This window comes from Silurus meridionalis, chromosome 25, assembly GCF_014805685.1.
Source record: "Silurus meridionalis isolate SWU-2019-XX chromosome 25, ASM1480568v1, whole genome shotgun sequence".
Taxonomy (NCBI): Eukaryota; Metazoa; Chordata; class Actinopteri; order Siluriformes; family Siluridae; genus Silurus; species Silurus meridionalis.
In genome coordinates, this window is record NC_060908.1 from 14,977,501 (window position 1) to 15,003,239 (window position 25,739).

Genomic DNA, 25,739 nt, shown 5'->3' on the forward strand with positions numbered 1-25,739 from the left:
GTATAAACGTTTTTGTTTATTTTTTTTTTTATTTTTTTTAGAATTCATCAATTTTATTGCGTCACTCATAAGAAATACACTGTCTAGACAAAAGTAGTGGGACTTTTTCACCCTTAGGTGGTTCTGCCCCAAAATTTTACCACAGAGATGGAGGCACACGGTGGTATAAAACGTCTTTGGATGCAGAAGCATGAAATTTTCCCTTCACTTGAACTTGGAAACACAAATTTGTTTCAGTATGACTATGCCCTTGTGCACCAAGCCGGCTCCATGAAGATATTCTTTACATGGGTTGGATGTGTGTAGAAGATCTCCTGCTATAGAGCTCCAACCCTATTGGGATAAATGTAATCAGGACCTGAATTTAACCAGTACCCCTGTGGCTGATTAAGCAAAATTCTCCACAAAATCTAGTGGAACATCTTTCCAATACATACCAGTCTTATGGTCAGGTGTCCACAATCTATAGTCCGTATTGGTTATTCTGAGGTAAACTTGGCGCTATTGGCTATTTAAAAGGTGGGAGGAGCCACAGGATGTCCCGCCTTTGAAAAATAAATGACAATACTATGACAATAGACAATAAGTGATGCCACTATCAGTGGTCACCGTGCTTTCAGAGAGAACCAGGACCAACTAATTGTTTGTTTGACAACATCACAGGCATTGTACAAACAAAAAAATATGAATAATATCAAACATTTGCACTACACATCTGTATCCCGAGAACGATTATGTACTCGAGTGATGTAGCTGAGGTTGAACTGCCTCACCTGCTGATCTGGGGTTTTTATTCCAGTGTTTCTAGTTTAGGCCACACCCACTCCTGGTGTAAAAACCCGCAGCTTAGATACAGATACAGGTTCAGATTGTATCATTGTGCTACACTTTTTTCTAACGCTAACTATGGAAATACTAATACTGATACTAAAACAGCTCATAAGTCGTCTTGGGATTTGACCGACACATCGTGGGTACCAATAAACTAACCAGCAATTTCATTAGTACCCCATATACTACGTCACATCGGGATCTTAAATCCATGCCAAAGGAAAAAAGTTTTTTCTAGATCACATTCCATTATTTCTGACATTCCATTTCTTTATTTCGTATAATAACACTCAATTAACATTCCAGAACTTCCAATTTTGTGTTATTGACACATTATTTATCATTTACTAGTGATTATTTTTAGGGGTTTCATCTGTCACTTATTTAAAAAAAATATATATATATATATTTATATATATATATATATATATATATATAGTTGATTAGTGCAATACTTGTTTACTTTTCCTGGAAATCTCGATCTGATTTTGTTTTCTATGGCATGTTTAATGTCGGTATATTTTTCTATACTGTGTTCTTCCTTCTTTTTCCTCGAAATGGTGGCTATTTTTTTAGCAGAATCCTATGCAGATTCTAACATAAGGTTCTTAATCGTACTTTGCACCTCAACGATAATCATATACACTTCCGGACATTTGTATGTGTTGATTTTTTTCCCTCCAAGCTAGCTAACTGACTACCTGACCAACTAGCTGATGCTAGCCTAGGAAAAATGTTCAAAATAAAATAATGTCTTTCCAAAAGGCTGTTGTTTTTTGTTGTTTTTTCTCAATCCAGGAGAAATACTTTCTCGGCTTTCTCAATGTCACATGATGCCAATTTTGAGAAATGATTTACCTCATAAAGATCATCAGGTTGTTTTTTGAAGGATGGGTTTGTCTTTTTTGGAGCTCTTTACTTTCAAATTAGTGTTGCAAAAGAAAGAAAATTGACCACCCACCCAGTTACCCCCCAATAACCCAATGTCTATACTTGTTGAAATCGCATACACCATTGGAGTGGCCTTGTAAAATAAAAGGAAGTTAAGAAAATAATGCACACAGGAGAAATAAAAAAGAAAATAATGCACACAGGAGCCTGAAAAAAAAATATATATATAATGGGAATGTTATAAATCATATTTTCATACAAGTGTGTATGAGTGTATGATGATTTTGCTTCCGGGAATGTTTTGCAAAAATATCCAACTGCACTTTTAAACGAGACTCGTCAACTGATTTTCAGCTAATAATCATTATAATGCATTTATTTAATGTTGTAGGTTCAAAATTTGGTGTTATGATTATTATTATTAGTAGTATTGATATAAAAATAATAATAACAATAGAAAATACAATAAAATAATTATTATTCCTGTTATTTTCCTGCATTTATGATGATTGTTTTCTTAAAATTGGACATAAACACATGCACTTCAATGTCTATTTGTATCTCAATATAGGGAGCAGGAAGTCGTGAAGGAATTCAGCTCAGTTTCAACAAACTGCTGGTTTCATTCATCTCATAATATTATGTAGTGATTACAGTGATAGTAATGACGACTAAAATTCTAGGAATCAATTCCACACAGCATTTTTTTTAGGTTTCGGGTTCCTCACAATTGTGTTCTCAAATCTCAGAATCATTTTGGTGATTCTGAATCACAAGACAAATACTGAATGCTTTCACAGGTTATCTCGCATATGATCAAACTTAAGTCCAGATTACTGACTCCAAAATCTTTCCTACAGACATTTTCAGGTTCAGGATCGAGGGATAACATGAATATCATGGCACCTCATTATGATCAATAGTAAACATGACAGTGGATCTTAACTCCCTGCTATTGTAATAAACATTCAACCGACCAAATTACACACCTGTGCACACCTCACCAATACACTCATACATGTTCTTATTCCAAGTTTAGATGTTCTTTTGTGTTATAATAAGCTCCTGGTGAGGATTACCGAGGTCAGGTGACATTGTTGGGCGAGGAGGTCATAGTGTTGGTCTCTCCGGTTCTTTTATTTCAACCTGGGACGTGTATCAAGACTGTATCGTGTCAAGGGAAGCGGGGAATGCTTCAGCATATAACTGTGTGCTTCAAGCAGGTCCACAGAAGAGTGTTCGGTGGTCAGGTGACAGAGATTTTAGGACTGTCAGTGTAAGAAATGTTATTTTGCATTAACAAAAACATTTTTGCACATTTATGGAGGTGTAAATGTGATACATAAGCTTTGGAGAGTTCTGTAACTGTAGATGGTTAGAAAACAATGGAAAAAAAACACTTAGTAGTGACTGGTCGTTCATGAACGAATTGTTCATTTGAACGAGTCTTTCATGTGACTCAGAAGAACGAGTCGTCTCAAAGAGTGATTCGTTCGTTTTCTACTGGACGTGCACGAGCAAAGCATCTCAAAATCTCCATAGGTTATGAAGAGGAAACCGAATTGCGTAGTTCATCTTCTGGTCTGAATCGTTCTTTTATCACGTGTCTCCCATAGACGCTACACAATGCAATAGATCAGGGTTTTTTTTGTACGAATCTTGACATTGCATTGTCATATTTTCATTAATGGAACTATAGTCAAAGTTTGTGTGTAAACGTGTTGCGGAATCCGCGACATTTTATATAATATCTGATCAAAGGAACGAAATGAACAAAATGACTCAACAAACGATTCGTTTATTCAGACGAACAAGTTTCAAAGATCCGATTCACTGAAATGATCCGATCTTCCCATTAACTCCTAGTTTAGGGGCGCGCTCTCGTGCGTCTGTACGTGCGTGCGTGCGCGCTCTCGCTCTCTGATGTGCGTGCGTGCGCGTGCCCCCGCTCTCTCGCTCGCTCGCGCCTGACGGAAGGAGCGAAAGTTTACTCCGGATTACTCCACACGAACGCTTTGCGGCGCCGTTTCCGAGCTTTCCGACATGTTTTCCGTTTCGTGCGAGCTCCGGGGCGACGTGCACGACCGAGACGAGGCCGGAATGTGATCTCAGAAGGCTCGTGTTGTTGTTTTGTTTTGCTTTGGTTTGTTTGTTTGTCCGCGGGGACGCTGGAGCGGTTACACGGCGGATTTATCGACGCTAACGCGGAGACTTGCCTCCGCTCGAGCCCTTAACTTCTCCGGACGTCAGGAGGGGATTTACACGGCACGACGACACTTTATAAACATACACAAAAACAAATTTAAATATTTACATTTATATACCGAAACGTTTTTTAGTTGTTGTTGTTGCATTTTTTCCACAACCCCCCAATGAACATGAGCGGCAGAAGGGCGCTCGGTTTGCGATATGAGATCGATATTGTCGGTAATACCGGAGCTGTGAGCCGAGCCCGGGCTCCAGGCGCCCTGCGCCGCAGTGTGAGGGATTAAAACCCCGGCGCTCAGTGTACTGCTGCGGCCCGGTGATCCAGCAGGCCTGGCACAACATCGCCTCATATCGGGCTTCGTATAATTTGATATATTTTTTAGATTTTCTTTTGCGCCTTTTTCGGTTAAATTCCGCGACAAATCGACGGTCCTTTTCCTCATTGCGCAGTCCAGCTGGTCACTGACTCTCATGGGACCTGAGAAGTTTTTTTGAGCCGCATTTGTTATTGTTATTATTATTATTATTATTTTTATTGTTTCTCCTCACGGGTTTGGACACAAATCGCTTCTGTGACTGACACCAAGCCGAGCGAACATGTCGGAGAACGCACCTACACGGAGTCTGGATGAGATCGACCTGGCAGCCCTGAGGGTGAGAAGCACCTCTGCAGTCTACTGTGTGCATGATGATTGTGGTGGTGGTGATAATGGTTGTCATTATGGTGGTGATCGTGGTGGTAGAGTGATGGTGGGTGGTGATGATGATGATTGAATAAAAGAAGGAGAGATGCTGAGGAACTGCTGCTGCATGAAGAAACCTGTGTTGCTGTGATGTGATTTGTATATCTGCCCTGCTCCTGTCTTGTTTGTTTGGTCGAGATCAGGCCCTGAGCATGGTATGATGTTCCTCTGCATTCACGAAGTGTTATGATGAGCTAAGTGCACCTCTGGCTCTTTATGATCAGCCATGAGCACTCTGTTCTTCCTTATGAACAGCCATGAGCACCTGTTCCTCCTTATGATCTGCCATGAGTGCACTCTTCTTCCTTATGAATAGCTATGAGCACCTGTGCCTCCTTATGATCAGCCACGAGCACCTGTGCCTCCTTATGATCAGCCACGAGCACCTGTGCCTCCTTATGATCAGCCATGAGCACTCTGTTCTTCCTTATGATCAGCCATGAGCATCTGTGCCTCCTTATGAACAGCCATGAGCACCTGTGCCTCCTTATGAACAGCCATGGGCACCTGTGTCTCCTCATGAACAGCCATAAGCACTCTTTTCTTCCTTATGAACAGCCATGAGCACCTGTGCCTCCTTATGTTTAGCCATCAGGACCTGTGCCTCCTTATGAACAGCCATGAGCACTCTGTTCTTCCTTATGAACAGCCATGAGCACTTTATGCTTTGTCATGATCAGCCTCGAGCACCTGTGGTTTGTTGTGATCGCCCCTCCCACTTGTCAGTAGCAATAAAGGTTTAGTAAAGGTCTCAGGTCTCATCGGTTTGGATCAGTGCTAGAACAGTTCAGGTCTGCAGCTGATCATCTTTAGCATCAAATCAGATCCAAAAAGCTGCACCCGCCAGCCGAGCTCGATGAGCACAAACAGAAGGACTTTTCTTTCCTTGTGTTTACTGTGAGTGTGCTGCATAATGTCACACCATGTAGTTTGATGGTCTGTGTGTGTGTGTGTGTGTGTGTGTGTGTGTGTGTGTGTGTGTGTGTTCAGAAGACTTCATGGAGCCTGACTGGTTGTAATTTTTTCCTGATGAGTGCGCCATGCCTCGAACCGAACTGCATGACCTATTTAACCGACTGAATGACTGATCGTCCATCTGCTTGTGTTTGGGCCATGATTGTGTGTGTGTGTGTGTGTGTGTGTGTGTGTGTGTGTGTGTGTGTGTGTGTGTGTGTGTGTGTGTGTGTGTGTGTGTGTGTAAATAAAGCTTTTTGCCTACCAGTCTAAAACTGGAACTCATTGCAGATGCTTTAATCGGTTACTACGAGGACGTCGGGTTCTGATATTCAGACATTCAGATATTATTCAATTATCAGTGAATTCTTCAATCAATTCATCCATCCATTCATCAATTTTCTTAATCCATCAATCAATTATGGATTCATGAATCCATCCATCCATCCATCCATCCATCCATCCATCCATCCATCCATCCATCCGCTAAATCCAGCCATCTTTCAATCCATCCATTCATCCATCCATCCATTATTATTTCACATCTATCCCGCTATCGATCCATCCATCCATCTCAAAAACATTTTGTTTTTGCTCTGTTCTCTTTTCTTCTGTTTCTTTAAGGATAGAATGACCCACACACACACAGCTGTTGTCTGAGCGAGGGATAGGCTTACACCAGAAGGAGTGGTGGTGCTAAATTATTGTGCACGTTGGCCGTAATCATATCACGTTAAACTCTGTTGTTAAACACAGGGAATTCCCGAAACGATCCGAGCTGCGCCCCACAGGACTCTTACTGATTCTTTTATTTCAGTGACCCAGAAACCCTCTGACAGGACACTACATACACTATGTGGACAAAAGCACCAGGACGCCTGACCTTCTCAGCCATGTGTGGATTTTAGCTGCATTGAATTTTCCCTTCACTTGAACTAGGAGACCCAAAACTGTTCCAGCATGACAAGTGTGCAAAAATCTAGAACATCTTACCAGAAAAGTGGAGGTTCTTATAAGAGCAGATGGGGACTCAATGCAGAACAGGATGTTCAAAAAGTAGCACTTTAGTGTATCGTGTATGATTGAGGAAGTGTAATGCATTCCGTGGAAAGCAGATGAAGAGTTCCTATATTATCATTCCGGTCTACGTTTATAGGGAGACGAGATGCAGTGATTTCAGTCCAGTGTGATGATATGGTATAGAATCGGGTTCTGTTTGCATGTATGCTTATCCAGATCTTGGCCTTTGGGTCCAACCACTGCAGGAAGCGTCAAACTTTCCAGCCGAGTGGGAAAAACTGTCTGTTTTCTGATCTCATCTCTGGGAAATTTTTCTCGCAATGCAGGTTTCTCATTTTCGCTTTTCAACAAGGATGCCATGTTGACTAATTCTGCAATGGTTCGCACAGATTTATCTGATAGGTGTGGGGTGATACATCAAGGCATGGCATGACATAGCGTGGCATTCCATGGGTTATATATAATATCATATTGCATAACGAGGAGTCGGTTTTCTGATCCGTTTGATGACTATATACGAGGTGGTATCAAAAAATTGAGACTCGCTCTGTTTACAAGAAAGTACTTTATTAATCTACATTTATACACAATCACCTTCGATACAGTTCCCTTTCACAGCAATACAGCGCTCTCAGCGTTCCTGCCACTTCTGGAACGTGTCCTGGAAATCTTCCCGGTGTCACAAACGCCTTCGTCTTTGGGGAAAAGCGTGAGTCAAATCCGGCGAGTAGGGTGGGGGCAGAAGTGAGATCGTGTTGTTTCCGGCGAGAAACTCGCGTGTTAGGAGAGCGCACGTGGTCAGAATAGCACCCTGACTTATGAAGGTCGGTGCTCCCTGTGACTGTGCGTTCAGCCTCGTGCTGCCACCTGTTGGCATGTTACAAAACGAATCTTGAAGCTTTTTTGGTACCATCATGAAGTGAGATTAGGTTCAAGTGAAGAAGCTCCGGTTCTAAATGGAGTTAAGGTCAGAGAGGACTGTGTGCAGGACCCTCAAGTTTCAAACACCATGGTTTCATGGAGCTCACCTTGTACACAGTGGTATTATGAGGCTAGAACAGAGTCTCTTAGTCACAGCGAAAGGAAAAATTGTAACTCTATGTAACTCTATGCAGTTGTGTGAACTTCTGGGAGAACCGTTGTGTATAATTGTTGTCTGTAATACAAGCAATCTAATGTGTATTATATTGTAATATAATAGAGAGTGTAGCTTCTTTGGTTAATGCATTGAAAGTTGGATCCGAAGGTCATGAGTTTAAATCTCAGCCACACTAAGCTGCCACTCCCTCGCCCCCTGAGCAAGACCCTTGACCCCACTGAGCTTCCCAGTTGTATGAATGAGATAAATGTTATATAGCTGAATGTAAAGTGTTATTTATGTCTGTACTTTGAGTCACTAACAGCTGGAACCAAATTCCCTGTGTGTCAACACTCTTGGCCAATACATGTAAGTCGCTCTAGATAAGGGCATCTGTTAAATGTAAAAAATATATCGTTAATTTCTGATTTATTTAAACAGATATACAGTATCCATTTGGTTTTCGTGTTTCGTTTTTTTTTTTGTTCTCCTGGTGTTATTTTGTGGATGGCAATGCGATATATCTGGCAACCTCATGCTAACACTAATTAAAAAACAAACGTCTTATTATAGATATTATATCTGGAGACTGGAGCTGCGCTCACTTTTAGCTCGTCATTCAAACTTTTTTTTTTAACCTAAGACTGGAGCACAAATTGAATTCTTTCCATGACTAGCGAGAGCGGTTCAGTGAACGATGTACAGTGCCTGTCAAAAATGTGGAAACTTCTTTTTAAGTTTTTGAGAGACTTTGCCGTGTTCCTTTTGTTTCCGTTTAACCAGGTAATGTAATAGTATGAGGAATTATTTTCACCAAACAAATATAGAAATGTACAGACTTTATTTTCCATAAAAAAATCTTCCCTTAGAGTGAATACCAGCTTTTCACACCTTCTGCATCCAGACAGTTCGTTTCACCAAAAAAACAAACAAGTTGGAGATTTCTTGTCCAGTTCATCCCAGAGCAGTTCAATCGGATTTAGGTGCGGTAACTGGGCAGGCCATTCTATAAAAGTTAACACTCCAGAAGAATGTTTTCCGAAACTTCCCTGCTCCAAAATCACCTAAACATTAAGCTTCCACCGCCATGTTTGCGGTGTTGAAGTCTGCTAAGATCATATTCCCTGTTCTCCGTCTTACAGAAGTGCTTCTGTTATAGAGAAAATGTCACATTTGGATTCAAGAACTTTCTTCCAGTCATTCACTGTCCAATATTTGTGTGTTTTGTGTGCTTTTTATCCACTTTATTGTATAAAGGAGCATGCACTGATCTCAAAAACCGTATATATCCTTGTAGGGATGTTTAGTGGACATGTATTGATTTTACCATCTCAAGTTTTAACTTCTGGAGTTTAAGAGAAAAAAAACTAAAAGTAGACAACAATCCGTTAAATTCAGTGTGATCCAAAGAAGCGCAGATAGAAGTAAAGTTTGCTCGGTTATCAGTAAGGATCTTACACCTCAGTGTGTGTTTAATGTGGGTCCGGTTGGAATAAGGGAAAAGTGTGAGCAAAACTCATCCCTTCTTCAATCGAGGCAGAGCACATAAATATCCCAGAGACTGAGATCACCCGAACCTCCACGAGCACATGACCCGAAAGCACCGAGCTGCCGAGACTGGCGTAAACGAGAGCCTAGAGCGGTTTGTTTTTGCTCGCCAACAATGGAAACTTTGTTCTGGGTCATGCTCGGGATTGATCTGGGAACTGAAAGTGGTGAAGCTTCGGGAGCCACCTACATGCTTTAACCAAGACTTCATGGTCACTAGCTGGAGGTCAACCGATTCGAGTGGATGTTACCGATACCGATATTTAGGTTAGATTGTACTTGCAGATAACCGATTAATCGACCAGGAAATGGATTTTAAAATGGATACTGGATTACATTCTATGTAATAACAAAACAAAAAACCTAGTGGATCATGTAAATGTGCTAAAAGAAACAAATATAAATATATTCATTATATTAATGAATACTGAGGCAAATAAACGGCAAATAAATATTTGCACAACCCGGAAAAACTAACTATAAGCATTTTTGCCTATAGTTCCAGCCATCAACTATCGGTGCCGATTTAATCGGCAAAATCAATGAATCCGGTCGATCTCCAGTTATTAGCAGACTGGAAGGTTGCAGGTTCGAGTACCAGAATGATCCAAAGGTCGCTCTTGGTCCTGTTGAGCTTTAGCTGGTCGAAATGGAGAGTTTGAATGGAAGTTACCGCTATCGGACCTGGAAATGGTCACCGGTGTATTCTCGATCAGCAAACCAAGAAGCATTTTTTCGATGTTTAATTGATGGATAAAACAGAACATGGGGATGATCAGGGGTTGGAGAAATTCAAGTTACGCTATTTAAAAAAAAAAAAAAAAAAAAAAATTTTTTGGACCAATTTCCTGTTTAACCAGGCTGACAGAGCAGAGGGAACAGAGCTTTCGGTTTATTATTCGCTTCATTTCTTTTTCCCGTCTCCACTCTGTGTGTGTGTGTGTGCGTGTGTGTGTGTGTGTGTGTGTGTGTGTGTGCGCGTGTGTGTGTGCGCGCGTGTGCAGTGATGAGCTGGTACAGCAAGTTACGTGCTTTGGCTTTGCAGGCCGCTGTGAGGAATTCATCCCGAGAGAGAGAGAGAGAGAGATCTGTGTTAAGAGCGATGATTCACTCGGGCTCTTTGTTTAACAGGTCGTCCTGTGAATCGCCCACTCACCGATACACGCGCAAACATTACGAGATACATCGTCGCGCTGGTCTGCGCCGATCCGAACCCCGTATTCCAATCCCCTGAAGGTCTCACCTCACGAACGAAAAAAACAACAAACAACGAGCGAGTACTGATGAGATAATCCCAAAGCACGCAGCCTAGATGTGGAAGTCGGCGGTGTCGCTCAGTAGCGGTTCTGAATGCAGAGATGATTGAGTAATGTGGGTCATTGGAGGGTGGGGGGGGGGGTTTACCAAAAACAGCTTCTTTATGCTTATGTAGTTTTAATACAATCTCAGGAAACGGGAGCGTTATCAGTCTGTGCTGAGCAAGAGAAAGTCCTCATGCTCTGTATCAAAGGTCACCAGGTTCTCATAAATAATACTGTGTTTAGAAAGAGGCTTACACACACTCACATACACACACGCGCGCACACACACACTGAAAAGAGAGACTGAGATGGATGAAGACAAAGTGAGAGGGTTTGTAGTGAAGCAGCATTTTTTTACCACATTTAGAACATTTGGCAGACGCCAGTATCCAGAGACTTGAGCAGTTCCTGGATAAGGGCCTTTTTCAAGGGCCGGTATTTGAACTCGCGACCTTCCGATCCAGAGTCCGACACCATTACCAATGAGCTACCGCCTCCCTGAAAAGACCCGTATGACCCCCTGGCGTGTTTTTCTCAGGCTCGAACCTGAAAAGCTCGGACTTCCCTTAAAAGCTCAAGCAGGAAGCTTTGCTTCTTCTCCAAAGTGTATCCACACAATCGTATAGGACGTCTCCGCATGCATTCGATAGAATCACATTTGCCCTTCGCTTCAACTTGAAACCTGTTCCAGCATCATGATGCACCTGCGCACAAAGCCAACTCTAAAGAGATCTGCATTCCACAGGATGGAGTGGAAGATCTCCTGCTATATATAGGAGCTCCATTCCTATTGAACACCTTTGGGATACACGTGAATGAGGCCTCCTCACTTCACCTCCATCAGCACCTGACACAAGGCTGAACGAGCCCGAATCTCCACAAGCACACTCCGAAACCTAGTGGAACATCTTCCCAGAAGAGTGGAGCTTATTCTAACAGCAAATGGGCACTCGGAGTGGAACGGGATGTTCAGTTTTTTATGCGCAGGTGTCCACATACTTTTGTTGCTACAGTGCATGGCTTTGTTCACCGCTAATTGAATGTCTTTAAGAGACTCGTCAGGCTTTTTCATGCCACGTTTCCCGCCCAGACATCATCTTTATCTCTCTCTCTCTCTCTCTCTCTCTCTCTCTCTCTCTCTCTCTCTCTCTCTCTCTCTCGTATCCTTCTCTCTTCCCACTCAGCGAGCTGGAGGTTGGCAAGCCGTCATCACGTTCAGCTAATCTCTATCCGTCTTCCTCTTTTATCTTTGCCCCATCCCTCTTCCCCACCAAATCTTTCTACACCATCTGTTTTAGTTTTTTTCCCCTTTCTTGTCACACACCCACACGCTAAGCGTTGCCACAACATCATGTTGACCAGAAACAGCAAAACGCAAACTACAAATCAAATATACGAATCAGAAGTTCCAGGAGAATTTTTTTTAACAATGGCAGTTTTCCAAAACACAGATGCTCCTGTAATGTTCCTGCCGATTCGCTAAATTACAGTTGAGCACCGACACTCGAAAAGTCACTCGAGTAGAAGATTGAGGAGAGCTTCCTTTTTGAACATCTCATTCCACATTGCTGTTCGAATAACCTCCACTCTTCTGGGAGGACGTTTAACTAGATGTTCGGAGTGCACTTGTATGAGATTTGTATGAGATTCGGCCTCTAGAACGTGAGGAAAGTCAGGTACTGATGGGGATGAGGTGAGGAGGCCAGTAAAGGTGTGTTCAATAGCAGATGTTTCAACCCATGGAGCTGAGTTTGTGCACAGGTGCGTTGTGATGCCGGAGCAGGTTTGGGTCTCGTAGTTCGCTTGATTGGAGCCTCGAAAGTTTGCGGGAAGAGTTTGAAGTTTTTTTTAGAACATTTGCGATCTCTAGTGTCACAGACACCTGTGGTTGTGGTCTGTGGTCGCCGCGTCCTGTCACCTGACCGACAGATTCATTATCTACCAGAACACACTTTTTTTTCTCCTCCTTTTATGTTTTTTTTTTTTGCCTTTTACACACACACACACTACTCTCATTCTCTGTGTGTCTGTTTGGGATGAACGGCAGTCCTGTCCACCCACTGAGCAGCGCAGAGGCAATATCGTGTGTGTGTGTGTGTGTGTGTGTGTGTGTGTGTGTGTGTGTGTGTGTGTGTGTGTGTGTGTGTGTGTGTGTGCGGGTGCGCGGGTGCGCGCCAGGCAAAGTGTTTGGCCACACTTTACGTATCCTGAACAGGTGATTGTGTCAGACTGGTGCTGTAACACTCGCTCAGACTTTGGTAAGGTGAAACACACCTCGCTCTCGTCCACACACACTTTCCCACTGATTGCTTTCCTGACCTTGGGCTGTCAGTCAACAGCAAGCGCAGAGATTGTGTGTATTTATAACCGTGCGTGTGTGTGTGTGTGTGTGTGTGTGTGTGTGTTTGGTAACACTTTTCTCCCTTGTGTTTCCATGTGCCAGGATCCAGCAGGAATCTTTGAGCTGGTGGAGGTCGTGGGCAATGGAACCTACGGGCAGGTGTACAAGGTGAGGAGAGGGAGGGAGGGAGGGAGGGAGGGATGAAAGGATGGAGAGGGTGGGGGAGAGACAGCGAATGATGAATTCATGATGTTTGATGGCTCCAGGCGTGTTATTTAACATATGCGTGGGTGAGTCAGAGAAGGAGGGAGGGAGCGACAGAGCGCCAGGTCCCCAAATGCAGCACTGGCGCTGGAACAAAACCAGGTGATCTCACATTTTATGTGTTCAAGACCATTTGGCAGATACGTTTTACTCCTCCTCCTTTTTTTTTTTTTTTTTTTTTTTCCTTCTTTTTTTAACCATATACACTATATGGCCAAAAATATTGGGACACCTGATTGAACAGCTTTGAAATGAATTGGATCGCTGAATCTCAAACGAATCTTCACAATCACGCTCCAGAATCTAGTGGAACATCTTCCCTGAAGAATGGAGCTTATTATAAGGGCACATGGAAACTCGGTGTGGAATGGGACATTCATACAGAAGCACATACCGATTTTATGCTTGGGTGTCCACAAACCTTTGCTCATATAGTGTATTCTTTCCAGATGTAAGTTTTTTTTGGTTTAGTTTTTTTTTTTTTTTTACCCGGAGACAGAAGACAGGGGGATGAGAGATGATCGGAGCGATGCTGTCAGGATTTAGCGTGATGGATGTGTTTATATCTCTGCAATCCGATTAGCGCGGTTTCTGAGGATCCGCTGTAGGATGACGAAAAGGAGAAGAATGACAGGCTGGAAATGTAGTACAGTACGAGTTTTAGGAGGGATTTTATTGCAGACAAAAGTAATACACGTCCATGGTTTCTGTGCAAAACCAAAAAGCGTAATAACTGTATAATCGATCTCGAATGTGCAGTCGGAGGAAACGATACGTTAAAGATTCGCCCCGATCGCAACGATTTCGGTTCGCCACAACGATTCAGCAGAAAAAATCCGATAGCAAATCATGGATTTACGTAAATGCTTTTAGACTTCTAACGCATGGCTCTTTCACATACAAGCCTGTTTTGGTGAAGCTCTACAGCTCTACCTCTGCCATGTTAATGTATACTCCACGTGACTCTCAGGACACGCCCCAGGCTCCCGAGCTTTGTGATAAGTCAAATTCACGTAGCTGCTCGAGATACAACGAGAAATCAATCTACTGTAAATAAATCTGATTTTAAGGATGCAAACATGTTCCAGGTCAAGCAGTCTGCTCCTCAGGGTTTAGTCCACGGGATTAATGCTACGAAGCGTGTGAACGCGGGGTACCGAGGTGAGAACGAGGTCACCCTCTCACCAGCCCCACTCCAATATCCGATATGGGATTTCTTCAGCTATTAATAGCCTACACATCTGCTCTGTGCTATTTTTTATCTCACACACACACACACACACACACACACACACTCACTCATTCTCTCTCTCTCTCTGATTTTTGCTCAGGGTCGCCATGTAAAGACGGGCCAGCTGGCTGCTATCAAGGTGATGGACGTCACCGAGGAGGAAGAGGAGGAGATCAAGGCCGAGATCAACATGCTGAAGAAGTACAGCCACCACCGCAACATCGCCACCTACTACGGCGCCTTCGTCAAGAAGAGTCCGCCCGGCCACGACGACCAGCTCTGGGTGCGGAACTCGTTCTTACACGGTTCCTCGTTTAGTTCCCGCTTTTCCGCTCGCGAGGTCCCGGTTTGTATTGTGCAGTAGTTTCAATTTGTGCAAATGAGAAGCAAAACAGTGTGGAACGAACCAATAGGAGACCAGCCAGGTGATGTTCATCCATCATTAGTTTAAAGCCCTTCATTAGAACATGTCTGATCCTCTCACACACACTATTAGGGTTGTAAAAGGGGCAGAAAGAATTTCCAAGAAACGTTCCATGGGAATTTGGGAAATATTCCAAGTTCTATTATAATATTCCATATTCCCAATAATTCCTGGAATTTTTCAAGAAATAATTTAGAAAATTAGGAACCAAATAGAAATTTTGGGGGAATGTCTATAAGCTGTATCATCTACAAACATAAAATAAAAACATATGCTGACATGCATGCAAACGAATACAGACTTATTAAAGAAATTACATTTTGGACTTTGGATTTCATTGTTAGTCGTTTCTCAAAATATATTTTAAGAGACTTCTTTCAAAAACGTGTATTTTTCAAAAGAAAACCCCGTAGTAATGCGTCCAAACTTTTTGGGAGGGAAAAGGGAATAATTTAGGTTACCGACATCCCACGTGTTTGTAGGAACAGTTTGGTGAAGAACCATATAATGTGGAAAAGTCGTGTGTCCCAATACTTTTGGCCACAGTGTACTCTGTTCTATTGTATTAATTAGTGTACAATAGAATTATTGAGTGTTTGATGCATGTATAGAATGGTTTGTTAAGTGTGTGTGTGTGTGTGTGTGTGTAGCTGGTGATGGAGTTCTGCGGTGCTGGTTCGGTGACAGACCTGGTCAAGAACACTAAAGGAAACTCCCTAAAGGAGGACTGGATTGCTTACATCTGCCGAGAGATTCTAAGGGTGAGAAGCCTACACACACACACACACACACACACACACACACACACACACACACACACACACTCACACACTCACAAAAGGACGAACCCAGAGGCTGTTCTAATGCTCACATGACAATGGAAATAAATCTACTATTGCCACCCAGATGAATGAGAAACAGCATTCCTCTGTGTGTGTGTGTGTGTGTGTGTGTGTGTGTGTGTGTGTGTGTGTGTGTGTGTTTTACACTCAGTGTGTCTCACTCTTTCTCATTTTCTCTCTCTCTCTCTCTCTCTCTCTCTCTCTCTCTCTCTCTCTCTCAGGGCTTGTCACACCTGCATGCACATAAGGTCATCCACAGAGACATCAAAGGCCAGAATGTTCTTCTGACCGAGAACGCAGAGGTCAAGCTCGGTAAGGTGTGTGTGTTGGTGTGTGTTGGTGTGTGTGTTGGTGTGTGTGTTGGTGTGTGTGTTGGTGTGTTAGTGTGACTGTGTGTGTGTCCACTTCTAATCAGAAAGTGGGAGAGTTCACGTGTTAGAGTTTGGTGTGGGTTTCAGACACGTGTCCTGCTTTAGCACTAAACTCTTATATAAACACACTGACCCGTGTGTGTGTGTGTGTGTGTGTGTGTGTGTGTGTGTGTGTGTGTGTGTGTGTGTGAGAGACAATGGATTTGGTTGTGCTGTGTTAAAATGTTATTTCAATGTGGATTCAAGAGAAAAAAATGTAAGAAATTTATAATTATTATTATTTTTTCTTCATCTGAATAATCATTTGTTCGTCATCGTAAGCAGGTTATTCGTGGGTCAGGTTACCACTAATCCTGCGAAACACTACCACACATCTGTCTCTCTCACACACACACACACACACACACACACACTGAATGTTGTATATTATTTATTATGTATATATAACAATGTCACACTGACAGCCCTGGTGTTTGTCTGTCTGTCTCTCTCCCTCTCTTTTTCCCGATCTCGCTTTCTCCATCTCTTTATCTCCCTCTCTGTCTCCCAAATCTCTCTTTTTCTGTCCACAATCTCTCTCTCTCTCTCTTTCCAGTGGATTTTGGTGTGAGTGCTCAGTTGGACCGGACCGTAGGCAGGAGGAACACCTTCATCGGCACTCCCTACTGGATGGCACCTGAGGTCATCGCCTGTGACGAGAACCCCGACTCCACTTACGACTACAGGGTAACTGCTCTGTGTGTGTGTGTGTGTGTGTGTAACTGCGTGAGTGCGTGTTCATGTGTGTTTTTTTTTGCTGTGGCAAAAAATGTAGGTATTTTATAGTAATTCAGCAATTTATAAATAGTAATTTAAAAGCTTTTGCTCCTGCTTTAGAGTTCAACCCATATGTACAAATTAATGAAAAAAATTAAAGTGTCACAACAGTGCACCATTATTTTCTTTCGTCTGTCATTCAGCAGCATGTTTTCTTTTGAATGACTTTCCTAATCAAACATTTTCTTTAATAGCTTCTCTCATGTCTTTAATTTTTTCTCAATATTTTCTTAAAGCTGCTCCAACACACTGAATACCTTTTGGTTATCTTCTGCTCAACGGAACTGACGATGGACTTTGGGCTTATCATATTAAATCACATTAGCGAATACAGCGTGTGTGTGTGTGTGTGTGTGTGTGTGTGTGTGTGTGTGTGTGTGTGTGTGTGTGTGTGTGTGTGTGTGTGTGTTGTATTCCCAAGATCGGGCTTCACACACCTGATAATGCTTTATTTCTCTTCACAGAGCGACATCTGGTCTCTGGGAATCACAGCGATCGAGATGGCAGAAGGAGCACCTCGTAAGCAATACACTCTCTCTCTCTCTCTCTCTCTCTCTCTCTCTCTCTCTCTCTCTCTCTCTTAAACTATTTCTCCCCTCTCTTTCTCTCTTTCTCTCTTTCCTCTCTCCTTTAATTGCTTATAAATCAAATCACATTTATATGGTGGCAAGTGAAGTGTGTGTGTGTGTGTGTGTGTGTGTGTGTGTGTGTGTGTGTGTGTGTGTGTGTGTGTGTGTGTGTGTGTGTGTGTGTGTGTATAAAATATATAATCAAGTAGACCAAATGTAGACATTACAGCTTTATATGCATGTATATGAGGCAAGTATTCACCGAGATTCATGTTGTTTTATTTGTGTCTGTGAAGAGAGATGACGGACACGGCAGAGAGCGCCCCCCTGTCTGTTTTCTTTCATTTTACATAAGCGCAGCATTTCTTTTTTTATTATGAGTGTATATAAATAAAAGTAGTCTCTTCACACATTAGAATGATGTATTGCTCTCATCTGTACGATCAATAAAGGATGTTATGGGGAAAAAAACGCCACAAAAACCGCCCCCGCGCGTTTGTGGACCCCCAGAGGGTTATTTGTGGCGGATTTTAGTGCTGAGTAGAGACTTGCCGTATCAGTACAACAAATATTTAGTAATTAAAAAGTTTTTTTTTTTTTTTTATGTATCCGAGTAGACGAAGGACGTTGTGAATAAACGTGTGTTGTGTGGAAGGCTTTAATTTCCAATCTTTTACATTTATTTATTTATATCTTTAATAAAAATTGTCAAATCGTTAATCGCTCGTTAATAAACTTTGCGCCGTTACAATGTACAATCTGCGTTAATTTTGACAGCCCCTTTAAAAAAAATTAACATTTATGTATATAAACGCAAAATTATGCACTTGCACATTAATGCTTTAGAACACTGTAATGTAGCTTGGCTTTGAAGTGGTGCATGCGGTGTCATAAAGCAGCAAACATACGCAGTTAGATGTGTTTCAGAGCCACGCCTAATCTAACGTGTCACAAAATCCGTAATGGAAAGGTTTCTCACGTTTAAAGGTGATGCCAAATGAGCCTGGGGCAGACTGGGATCAGACTGATTCACTTTCTAGATCTGATATGCAGCCAAATTTTGAGAAGGAGCTGTTAAAATACATCAGATATGAGAGAATAGACAGGGAAGTAGTGCTTTGTTTTGGTGAAGCTTTAGGTGTGTGTAATGTAATAATATATATATATAATATGTATGTGTGTGGGGGTGGGACATGCCGGTCAGTGTGCCACTCTTATGCAACTGCGCATAGTAGTCACCTTCCATATCTCTCGCTATCGTTCTCATGCTCTTGCTCAACACTTTCTAGCGTACTCAAACATACATGCGAGATCTTGTGGACCGAACGAAAGCGATTCATATTCAGAAAGCTCTATTCGGACAAAAGTTTGTGGACACCCAAATATAAGATTATCATGTGCTTCTCTTTGAACGTGCTATTCCATACATTGTCCTTCCATACATAGTCCTCCACTCTTGTCCTCCTCACCTACATCAGTACCTGGTTTTACCAAACACCCTCATGGCTGAAAGAGTCTCGCACACTCCTCCACAAGTGTGCTTGTGGAGGAGTGTGCGAGACTCTTTCAGCCATGAGGGTGTTTAGTAAAACCAGGTACTGATGTAGGTGAGGGTGAGGAGGCCTGGGGTGCAGGAAACAATTTCATCACGAAGGTGTTCAGTAGGTTTGGAGTCCTTTAGTAGGAGATCTTCCACTGAAGTTCAATTGAAGGGGAAATTCATCAACCATGTGCCTTTGAGATACAGACACTTTTGTTTAAATAGTGTGTTTTATATACAAGTTCGAGATATGTTTATTTGGGCTCTGAAATAATGAATACTATTTTTTTTAAGCCAAAAGTTTGTGCACCCTCCCCTCTGTTTATCACTGTAACCCCTTCCACTCTTCTAATCTGCTGTAAATGGTGCCCTTAAATACCATTTCTGATTGAAGGAATCTGCGCAGGCCTGTCTGTGCTCACGATTGTGTCTCTGTTTCCCGCAGCGCTGTGCGACATGCATCCCATGAGAGCGCTGTTCCTCATCCCGCGGAATCCTCCTCCCAAACTCAAGTCCAAGAAATGGTCAGGACGCCCTGATTATCTCCTTCTACTGTCTTTGCTTTTTCTATTATATTACAAAGCTCCACACCGGACTTCTTATCTATGCACGTGTCGCTTATCTGCCTTTTTACAAACATGCCTTATATAAGAGAATCTGAGAAACTCCGTGCCAGTGCTCTCGTCCGCCTGTTTATTTTCTGTTCTCCTTTTTATTTCTGTCTTTTTCTTTTTGTAAAGTTATGTTTGTTCCAGCGTTCGTATCACACCGTTTGCCTCCTTCAGTGCTCTGCTATTCTGGGGAAAGTGCATGCCTTCAGCTGGTCAATTAATTTTAATTTTTTATCCGAACAAACAGCAGGACTCCCGTTAGGCCAGACTCAACCCGGGAAGATCTATAAAGATCTAAAACACACACACGGCAGCCATGTTGGATTTCTGTGTTTCTGTTATTTAATGTATAGTAACCATTCAACCTTATGAATGAATCGTTATGAAATTTTGATCCACATTCGCAACACATCTGGCAGGTGGTGACATGAAGCAAAGAGCACATTTTGATCCACATTTGCAAAACAAATCAATGAGGAAGTGATGTCATTGAGTTAAGTTTCGGTCCACGTTCCCAATAAATCGGGCAGGAAGTGAGGTCATGAATTAAAGACCATGTTTTGAACAACATTTGCAACATATCGGGCAGGAAGTGATATCATTAATCAACGACCACATATTTATTCACATTCGCGATATTTCAGATACCTTTCAAAAGTTTTCTAGTAATAATTATAAATTTGTCATTACCTCCTTTATTATAACACACCTACTTTAAGCTCCTCATGTTTATATTTGTATCATTTTCAGTTGAGAAAAAAAATCTTTCTCTTTTTTCAGGTCCAAAAAGTTCATCGACTTCATCGAGGGCTGCCTGGTGAAGACGTACCCGAGCCGCCCGTCCACCGAGCAGCTGCTAAAACACTCGTTCATCCGAGACCAGCCGACCGAGCGCCAGGTCCGCATCCAGCTCAAAGACCACATCGACCGCACGCGCAAGAAACGCGGCGAGAAAGGTGAACCAATCACATGTGTGTTAACGTGTGACCCACAGGTCGCTTTGTTTCGCGTATCATATATTGCGCAATTCTGGGTAATCGCTAGTTTTCCTTAAAACACTTAAAAGACCTCGAATGGTTATGTCTCTCTCATATATGAGCAATACAATGCTAACTACATTCTGCATTTAATACAATAGCATGACTTGGCAGTCTGGGTGCTAAACTGACCTTACTGTAGTCTAGACATTCCTAAACATTTGGCTCATCATGAAACAAAAAACATAACAAAGGACACCCAGAACTGTTGAGCAGCAAGAATCCTGTGTTCCTGTATGATCAGCAATTGGTATTGATTAAAATGTTTGTTTTTTTTTGTGAACAGAACATGGATTGTTCCAACTTTTTTGGAATTGGTGTTGAAATACATTATTGGTTTTAATGCATCATCAAAGCAATTATGGAAGTCTTCAGCATCAATTGAAATGCGCTTCATGTGTGTTTCCACGACGCTAAATGTAGCTATAGTTAGAGATAAAAGAAAAAAAATCTATTTTTGGCTTCGGCACTATTCTTGTCTTTGTCAGATCCTACTGTGTTACGCTCAGAATGTGTGTGCATTACCCATCATGCTGTGTGGGTGAAGGCTGCACATTTTCCCCCATGAGTTTTGATCCACCACATGGTTTCAAAGACACACACACACACACACACACACACACACACACACACACACACACACACACAGCCTCAGCAGGTCTGCAGATGGTTGCTTTCATGGTTTCGGAAAGCGCAGTGCTTCGTGGATCGAGAACATATGAATAAACGTGTTAGATTTTCAACGCCTTTAAGAATTTTCGTGTGTCGCGAGTCCCCATGTTCCTGATTTAAGCAGGAATTCGGTGTGTGTCTGAGCTGCAGAAGCTTGATGAGGTTGTGCACAGAGATGCCTGTAGAAAAATCCTGCTTTATATTGTCTGTCTCTGTCCGTCTCTTACAGAGGAGACTGAGTACGAGTATAGCGGCAGTGATGAAGAGGATGAGAACAGAGGTGATGAGAGAGAGTCCAGGTAATACTACAGCTAATACAGCAAAAAACAAAACAAACACAAAAAAAAAATATATATATATATATATATATATATATATATATATATATATATATATATATATATATATATATATATATATACAAATATGTGCACATTTCTTGCTTGCCAATGCCAAGCCTTTTAGAAACCCCACGGGATTTGAGTCGCTCCTTTTGAGAGACACCTTGATTCCAAGATGGATAAATGATGTCTGAAAGAGATATTTTGAAGCAGCCAATAATACAATCTGATACAAGCCACACCCATTTTATTAAAACTACCAAATACACATTTATTTATTTATTTATTTTTTACTGGCACTGACAAATACAACAGCCACACCTCTTTTTTACTAGAATGGATAAAAACACGTCACACACATTTTGCTGAAACTAACAAATGCACGAGCCACACCCCCTTTTTAAATTCCTGTCTGATTGTCTGTCTAGTTCCTATATTCAAGGTCTTTTCTTGTTTTATCGTTTTCAAAAATGTCTTTTTTCTGGAGGCTCCGCTGTTGCTCCCTGCATCCTTGTCTGGATGTATCTCACCACCTAAACCTGATCGAGGTCTGTTTTCCTCTGCAGCTCCATCCTGAACGTTCCAGGTGAGTCGACTCTGAGGCGGGACTTCCTGCGTCTGCAGCAGGAGAACAAGGAGCGCTCCGAGGCGCTGAAGCGGCAGCAGGCCCAGCTGGCAGCACAGCGCCGCGACCCCGAGGAGCACAAGCGCCAGCTCCTTCACGACCGCCAGAAACGCATCGAGGAGCAGAAGGAGCAGCGGCGAAGACTCGAGGAGGTAACACGCACACACACACACACACATGCACACATACACCGACCTTGATGCTTAATATACATCAACTCATTCTTTACCAGCTTCAGATGTTTTATGATGTAATGATCTCCTCACATGAACGTCTTCTCCTGATGCTTTCACCTGATCCAGTCTCAGGAGCTGCTCTACAGATAGCAGATTCGGTGTCACGCTTTTGTGACTCAGCCGTGACTAAAGAAGGCAAAGCAGCATGTAATAGTACTCGTGTTCGTGCTTCGTGTGTTTTTGCCTCTGACAGCTCGGAGTGTGTGTTACAGCGTGTTACAGAAGACGTCCACACCACGGCTTGTTTATGTCCTGGTTCCGAATGCTAAGCGAGTGTGCAAACATGAGCTGGGAGTCAAGTGGTGCACTTCAGCACAGGTCCAGGAAGAGATTTCCTTAATATTTAACCCCGGTGAAGAAAGGCATCCGAGGAATTTCAAGATTGCGACGCTTCATAAGCGCTCTGTGTGTGTGTGTGTGTGTGTGTGTGTGTGGTGTGTAGTGTTATGTCTACAAATGTGTGTATAAATGTCTATCTGGCCTTCATTTTGCTGGATGGAAATGAAAGGAGATGTTCTAACAGCATAAACGTTGCAGATCAGGAGTGATAAACACTATATAAGCAAAACTATTAGGACACCTGACCCGAGCGAGATTCAGTTCTTCTTCAAATTGTTACCACGAAGTTGAATGATCACAAATCTCCACAGAAATGTAGTGGAACATCCTCCAGGAAGAGTGGAGCAAATTCTTAAAAGCAAATACGGACTGAAGGTGTTCACTAAAACGTATCTTTCGTCTGTGTAGTGGAGCTTCACATAACACAGTGAGAGAACAGTGAATAACGCAGAAAGTGGGGTTTGTTGCTTCATTAGTAAGAAGCGAGATTATAATAGTGTCAGAGAGAGAGAGAGAGAGAGAGAGAGAGATGAAGCTTTCCGGTGTTGAGACGGGAACACTCGCGACGAAAGGCACTCTGTGTACTTTGCGGACGCAGGAAAATGACTAGAGCCCGATAGACGTCTGGCAAACGTGGACTTTTTTGAGCATGATCCTCTTTTACACACAAATGACTACGAAAATATACGTGTTCCAGACACCAGGAGTCGACAAATCAGTAAAAAGGGAAAGGCGAACTAATTAGCGAACCCATTACTGGGCTTTGAACCCGGATAGAAGCGTGTGAGAGGAAGCTGTAATTATAAAATAACACTCTGTACGCAGAATGTGTCCTAATGTAGTTTTCTTCTGCAGTAAAATAAACCAGATGGGGAGAGGTTTTTTTTTGTTTGTTTTTTTTAGTGCAGAAAGTGTACGAGAGAAAAAAGGAGCGGGGGGGAGAGAGAGAGAGAGATCAGAAAGCTGCCATGTAATCGACCACAACAAAAGGGAGAAGCCACGGGTCCGTAATGCAATAAGCATCATTAGTCGATATATTTATCTCCCGACTTTGTACGAGAGGGAGGGAAAGAGAGGGAGGGAGGGGATTAGAGGGGAGAAGAAGAAGAAAAGTGGATGATGGAAGCACATTTTTTTTAATGGAGCGTGTGCGTAGTCAGCTGTAAGCGTATTGGGCTTTCCAGCTAAAAATTTCTTTCCTCAGCTTTGACGAGACGTTAGTCCTTAAACGAGCCGCGTAGATGTTTAATGTCCGATTTCAATCTGTTTTACAGGGAAAAGTCCGATAAACGGTATTAGAACCGATGTTATGCTGGTTTTGTATATGCTGCCTGTTACCGTGGGGTTTATCGGCGGCCTCGAATAAATCGCCACGTAAGGAGCCTGGAGCTCGTGATGTCGGAGCGGCGGCGTCACTCACGTATAATTATAGTTATTAGGATATAACAGGTAGAAAACGATGCCAGATACGGATGGATTTATTCGCAGCTGCGAGAGATCCACCACTGCAACGAGGTGACTCATCAGTCCCTTCGTCACCTACCACTCACACGTCTCTCTCTTTTTTTTTTTTTTTATATCCCTCCCTCCTTTCCTATGACTTCCTGTTCGAAATCATCTGGTGTTCCTGGGAGGGGTTTAATATTATATAAAGTAATGCTCCGTCTCTCATTCACTCCTTCTCCCTCCTTCTCACAGCAACAGAGGAAGGAGCGTGAGATGGTGAGGCAGCAGGAGAAGGCTCCTCATCGGAGACTCGACGATATGAGACGGGAGGAGGACCGCAGGATGGCCGAGAGAGAGCAGGTAGCCAATCGGCGCGCGACCAGCGCCACGCCTCCGCCAATAGCGGCCGAGCGTAGGCACCCACTCCGATCATGGAATGCCTGTGATTCGGTTGCCATGGGAGCAGGCTCTCGGTGCAGCTTTGACTGTGTCAGTGTGTGTGTGTGAGTGTGTGTGGGGGCGAGCAGTGTGCCGCGTACGCCACATTCAGTCAAATTCAAAGACGTAAAAGACCAATCAGGAAGAATTAGTGTGTGCAGCTTCTCTCTTGGTATATATTCAGTGTTTAGTGTGCACAAACACACACACACACACACACACACACACACATATATATATTATATATATAGACAAAAGTATTGGGATGCCTGACTTTCAATCTACATTTGGTTCTTCCCCAAAATGTTAGAACAAACTAATGAGGATCACAATGTTTTCAGGACCCCTTTGAATGAAGCAACATGAAATTGTTCCTTTACTTGAACTAGGAGACACAAACCTGTTCCACCATGACAATACCCCTGTGCACAAAGCCAGCTCTATGAAGATCCACTTTGCATGGTTTGTAGTGGAAGATCTTCAGCTATAGATCTCTGACCTCAACCGTATTAATCACCTTTGGGGGGTGAATTGCGGTGCTGACTGCACCCATGCCTCCTCATCTACACCTGCACCTGATTTTACCAACACCCTCATGGCTGAATCTCCACAACCACACTTCAGAATCTAGTCTTCTAGCATTCCCAGAAGAGTAGAGGGAATTCTTACAGCGGAATGGGATGTTCAAAAAGCACAAATCTTATGATCAGGTGTCCAGAAACCTTTGTCCATATCTATTATATATAAATACATTTGTGTGTACTCACACACCCACACATGCGCACACACACACACGCAAGACCGTAAGCACTCTCACACATACACCCACTCTCGGCCACTCCAGCTACTAAACACCACCCTAACACACTGAAGCTGCCATACACACTATAGGAAGTGTGAGATTCTTCTCATCGTTACATCCTCCATTATTTTCCACGTGAAGCTTCTGAATATTCAACAAGCTTCACATTCTATCCTTCCACACATACAGCCCAACCCCATATCACACATCGCTCCGTATG

The 25,739-nt window shown here is 42.7% G+C and overlaps 2 protein-coding genes across 6 annotated transcripts in view; both read left to right on the forward strand.

The window, feature by feature from the left end:
- pld2 (phospholipase D2) overlaps positions 1 to 1,595 on the forward strand; it is a 33,950-nt gene extending 32,355 nt beyond the window's left edge. Inside the window, exon 25 of the mRNA XM_046839049.1 lies at positions 1 to 1,595. This exon is cut by the window's left edge and continues 1,652 nt beyond it. The gene's annotated coding sequence lies outside the window, so the exon portion shown is untranslated.
- Positions 1,596 to 3,667: 2,072 nt separating this feature from the next.
- mink1 (misshapen-like kinase 1) overlaps positions 3,668 to 25,739 on the forward strand; it is a 40,622-nt gene continuing 18,550 nt past the window's right edge. For all 5 annotated transcript variants that reach the window (XM_046839181.1, XM_046839182.1, XM_046839184.1 and 2 more), the window contains exons 1-12: positions 3,668 to 4,584; positions 13,018 to 13,083; positions 14,511 to 14,693; positions 15,485 to 15,595; positions 15,898 to 15,988; positions 16,643 to 16,773; positions 17,328 to 17,382; positions 19,418 to 19,496; positions 20,364 to 20,539; positions 21,522 to 21,591; positions 22,200 to 22,410; positions 24,532 to 24,639. In XM_046839181.1, the coding sequence (XP_046695137.1) occupies positions 4,528 to 4,584; positions 13,018 to 13,083; positions 14,511 to 14,693; positions 15,485 to 15,595; positions 15,898 to 15,988; positions 16,643 to 16,773; positions 17,328 to 17,382; positions 19,418 to 19,496; positions 20,364 to 20,539; positions 21,522 to 21,591; positions 22,200 to 22,410; positions 24,532 to 24,639 (1,338 nt within the window). In that variant the 5' untranslated portion in view covers positions 3,668 to 4,527. The remainder of the gene's footprint in view (positions 4,585 to 13,017; positions 13,084 to 14,510; positions 14,694 to 15,484; positions 15,596 to 15,897; positions 15,989 to 16,642; positions 16,774 to 17,327; positions 17,383 to 19,417; positions 19,497 to 20,363; positions 20,540 to 21,521; positions 21,592 to 22,199; positions 22,411 to 24,531; positions 24,640 to 25,739) is intronic.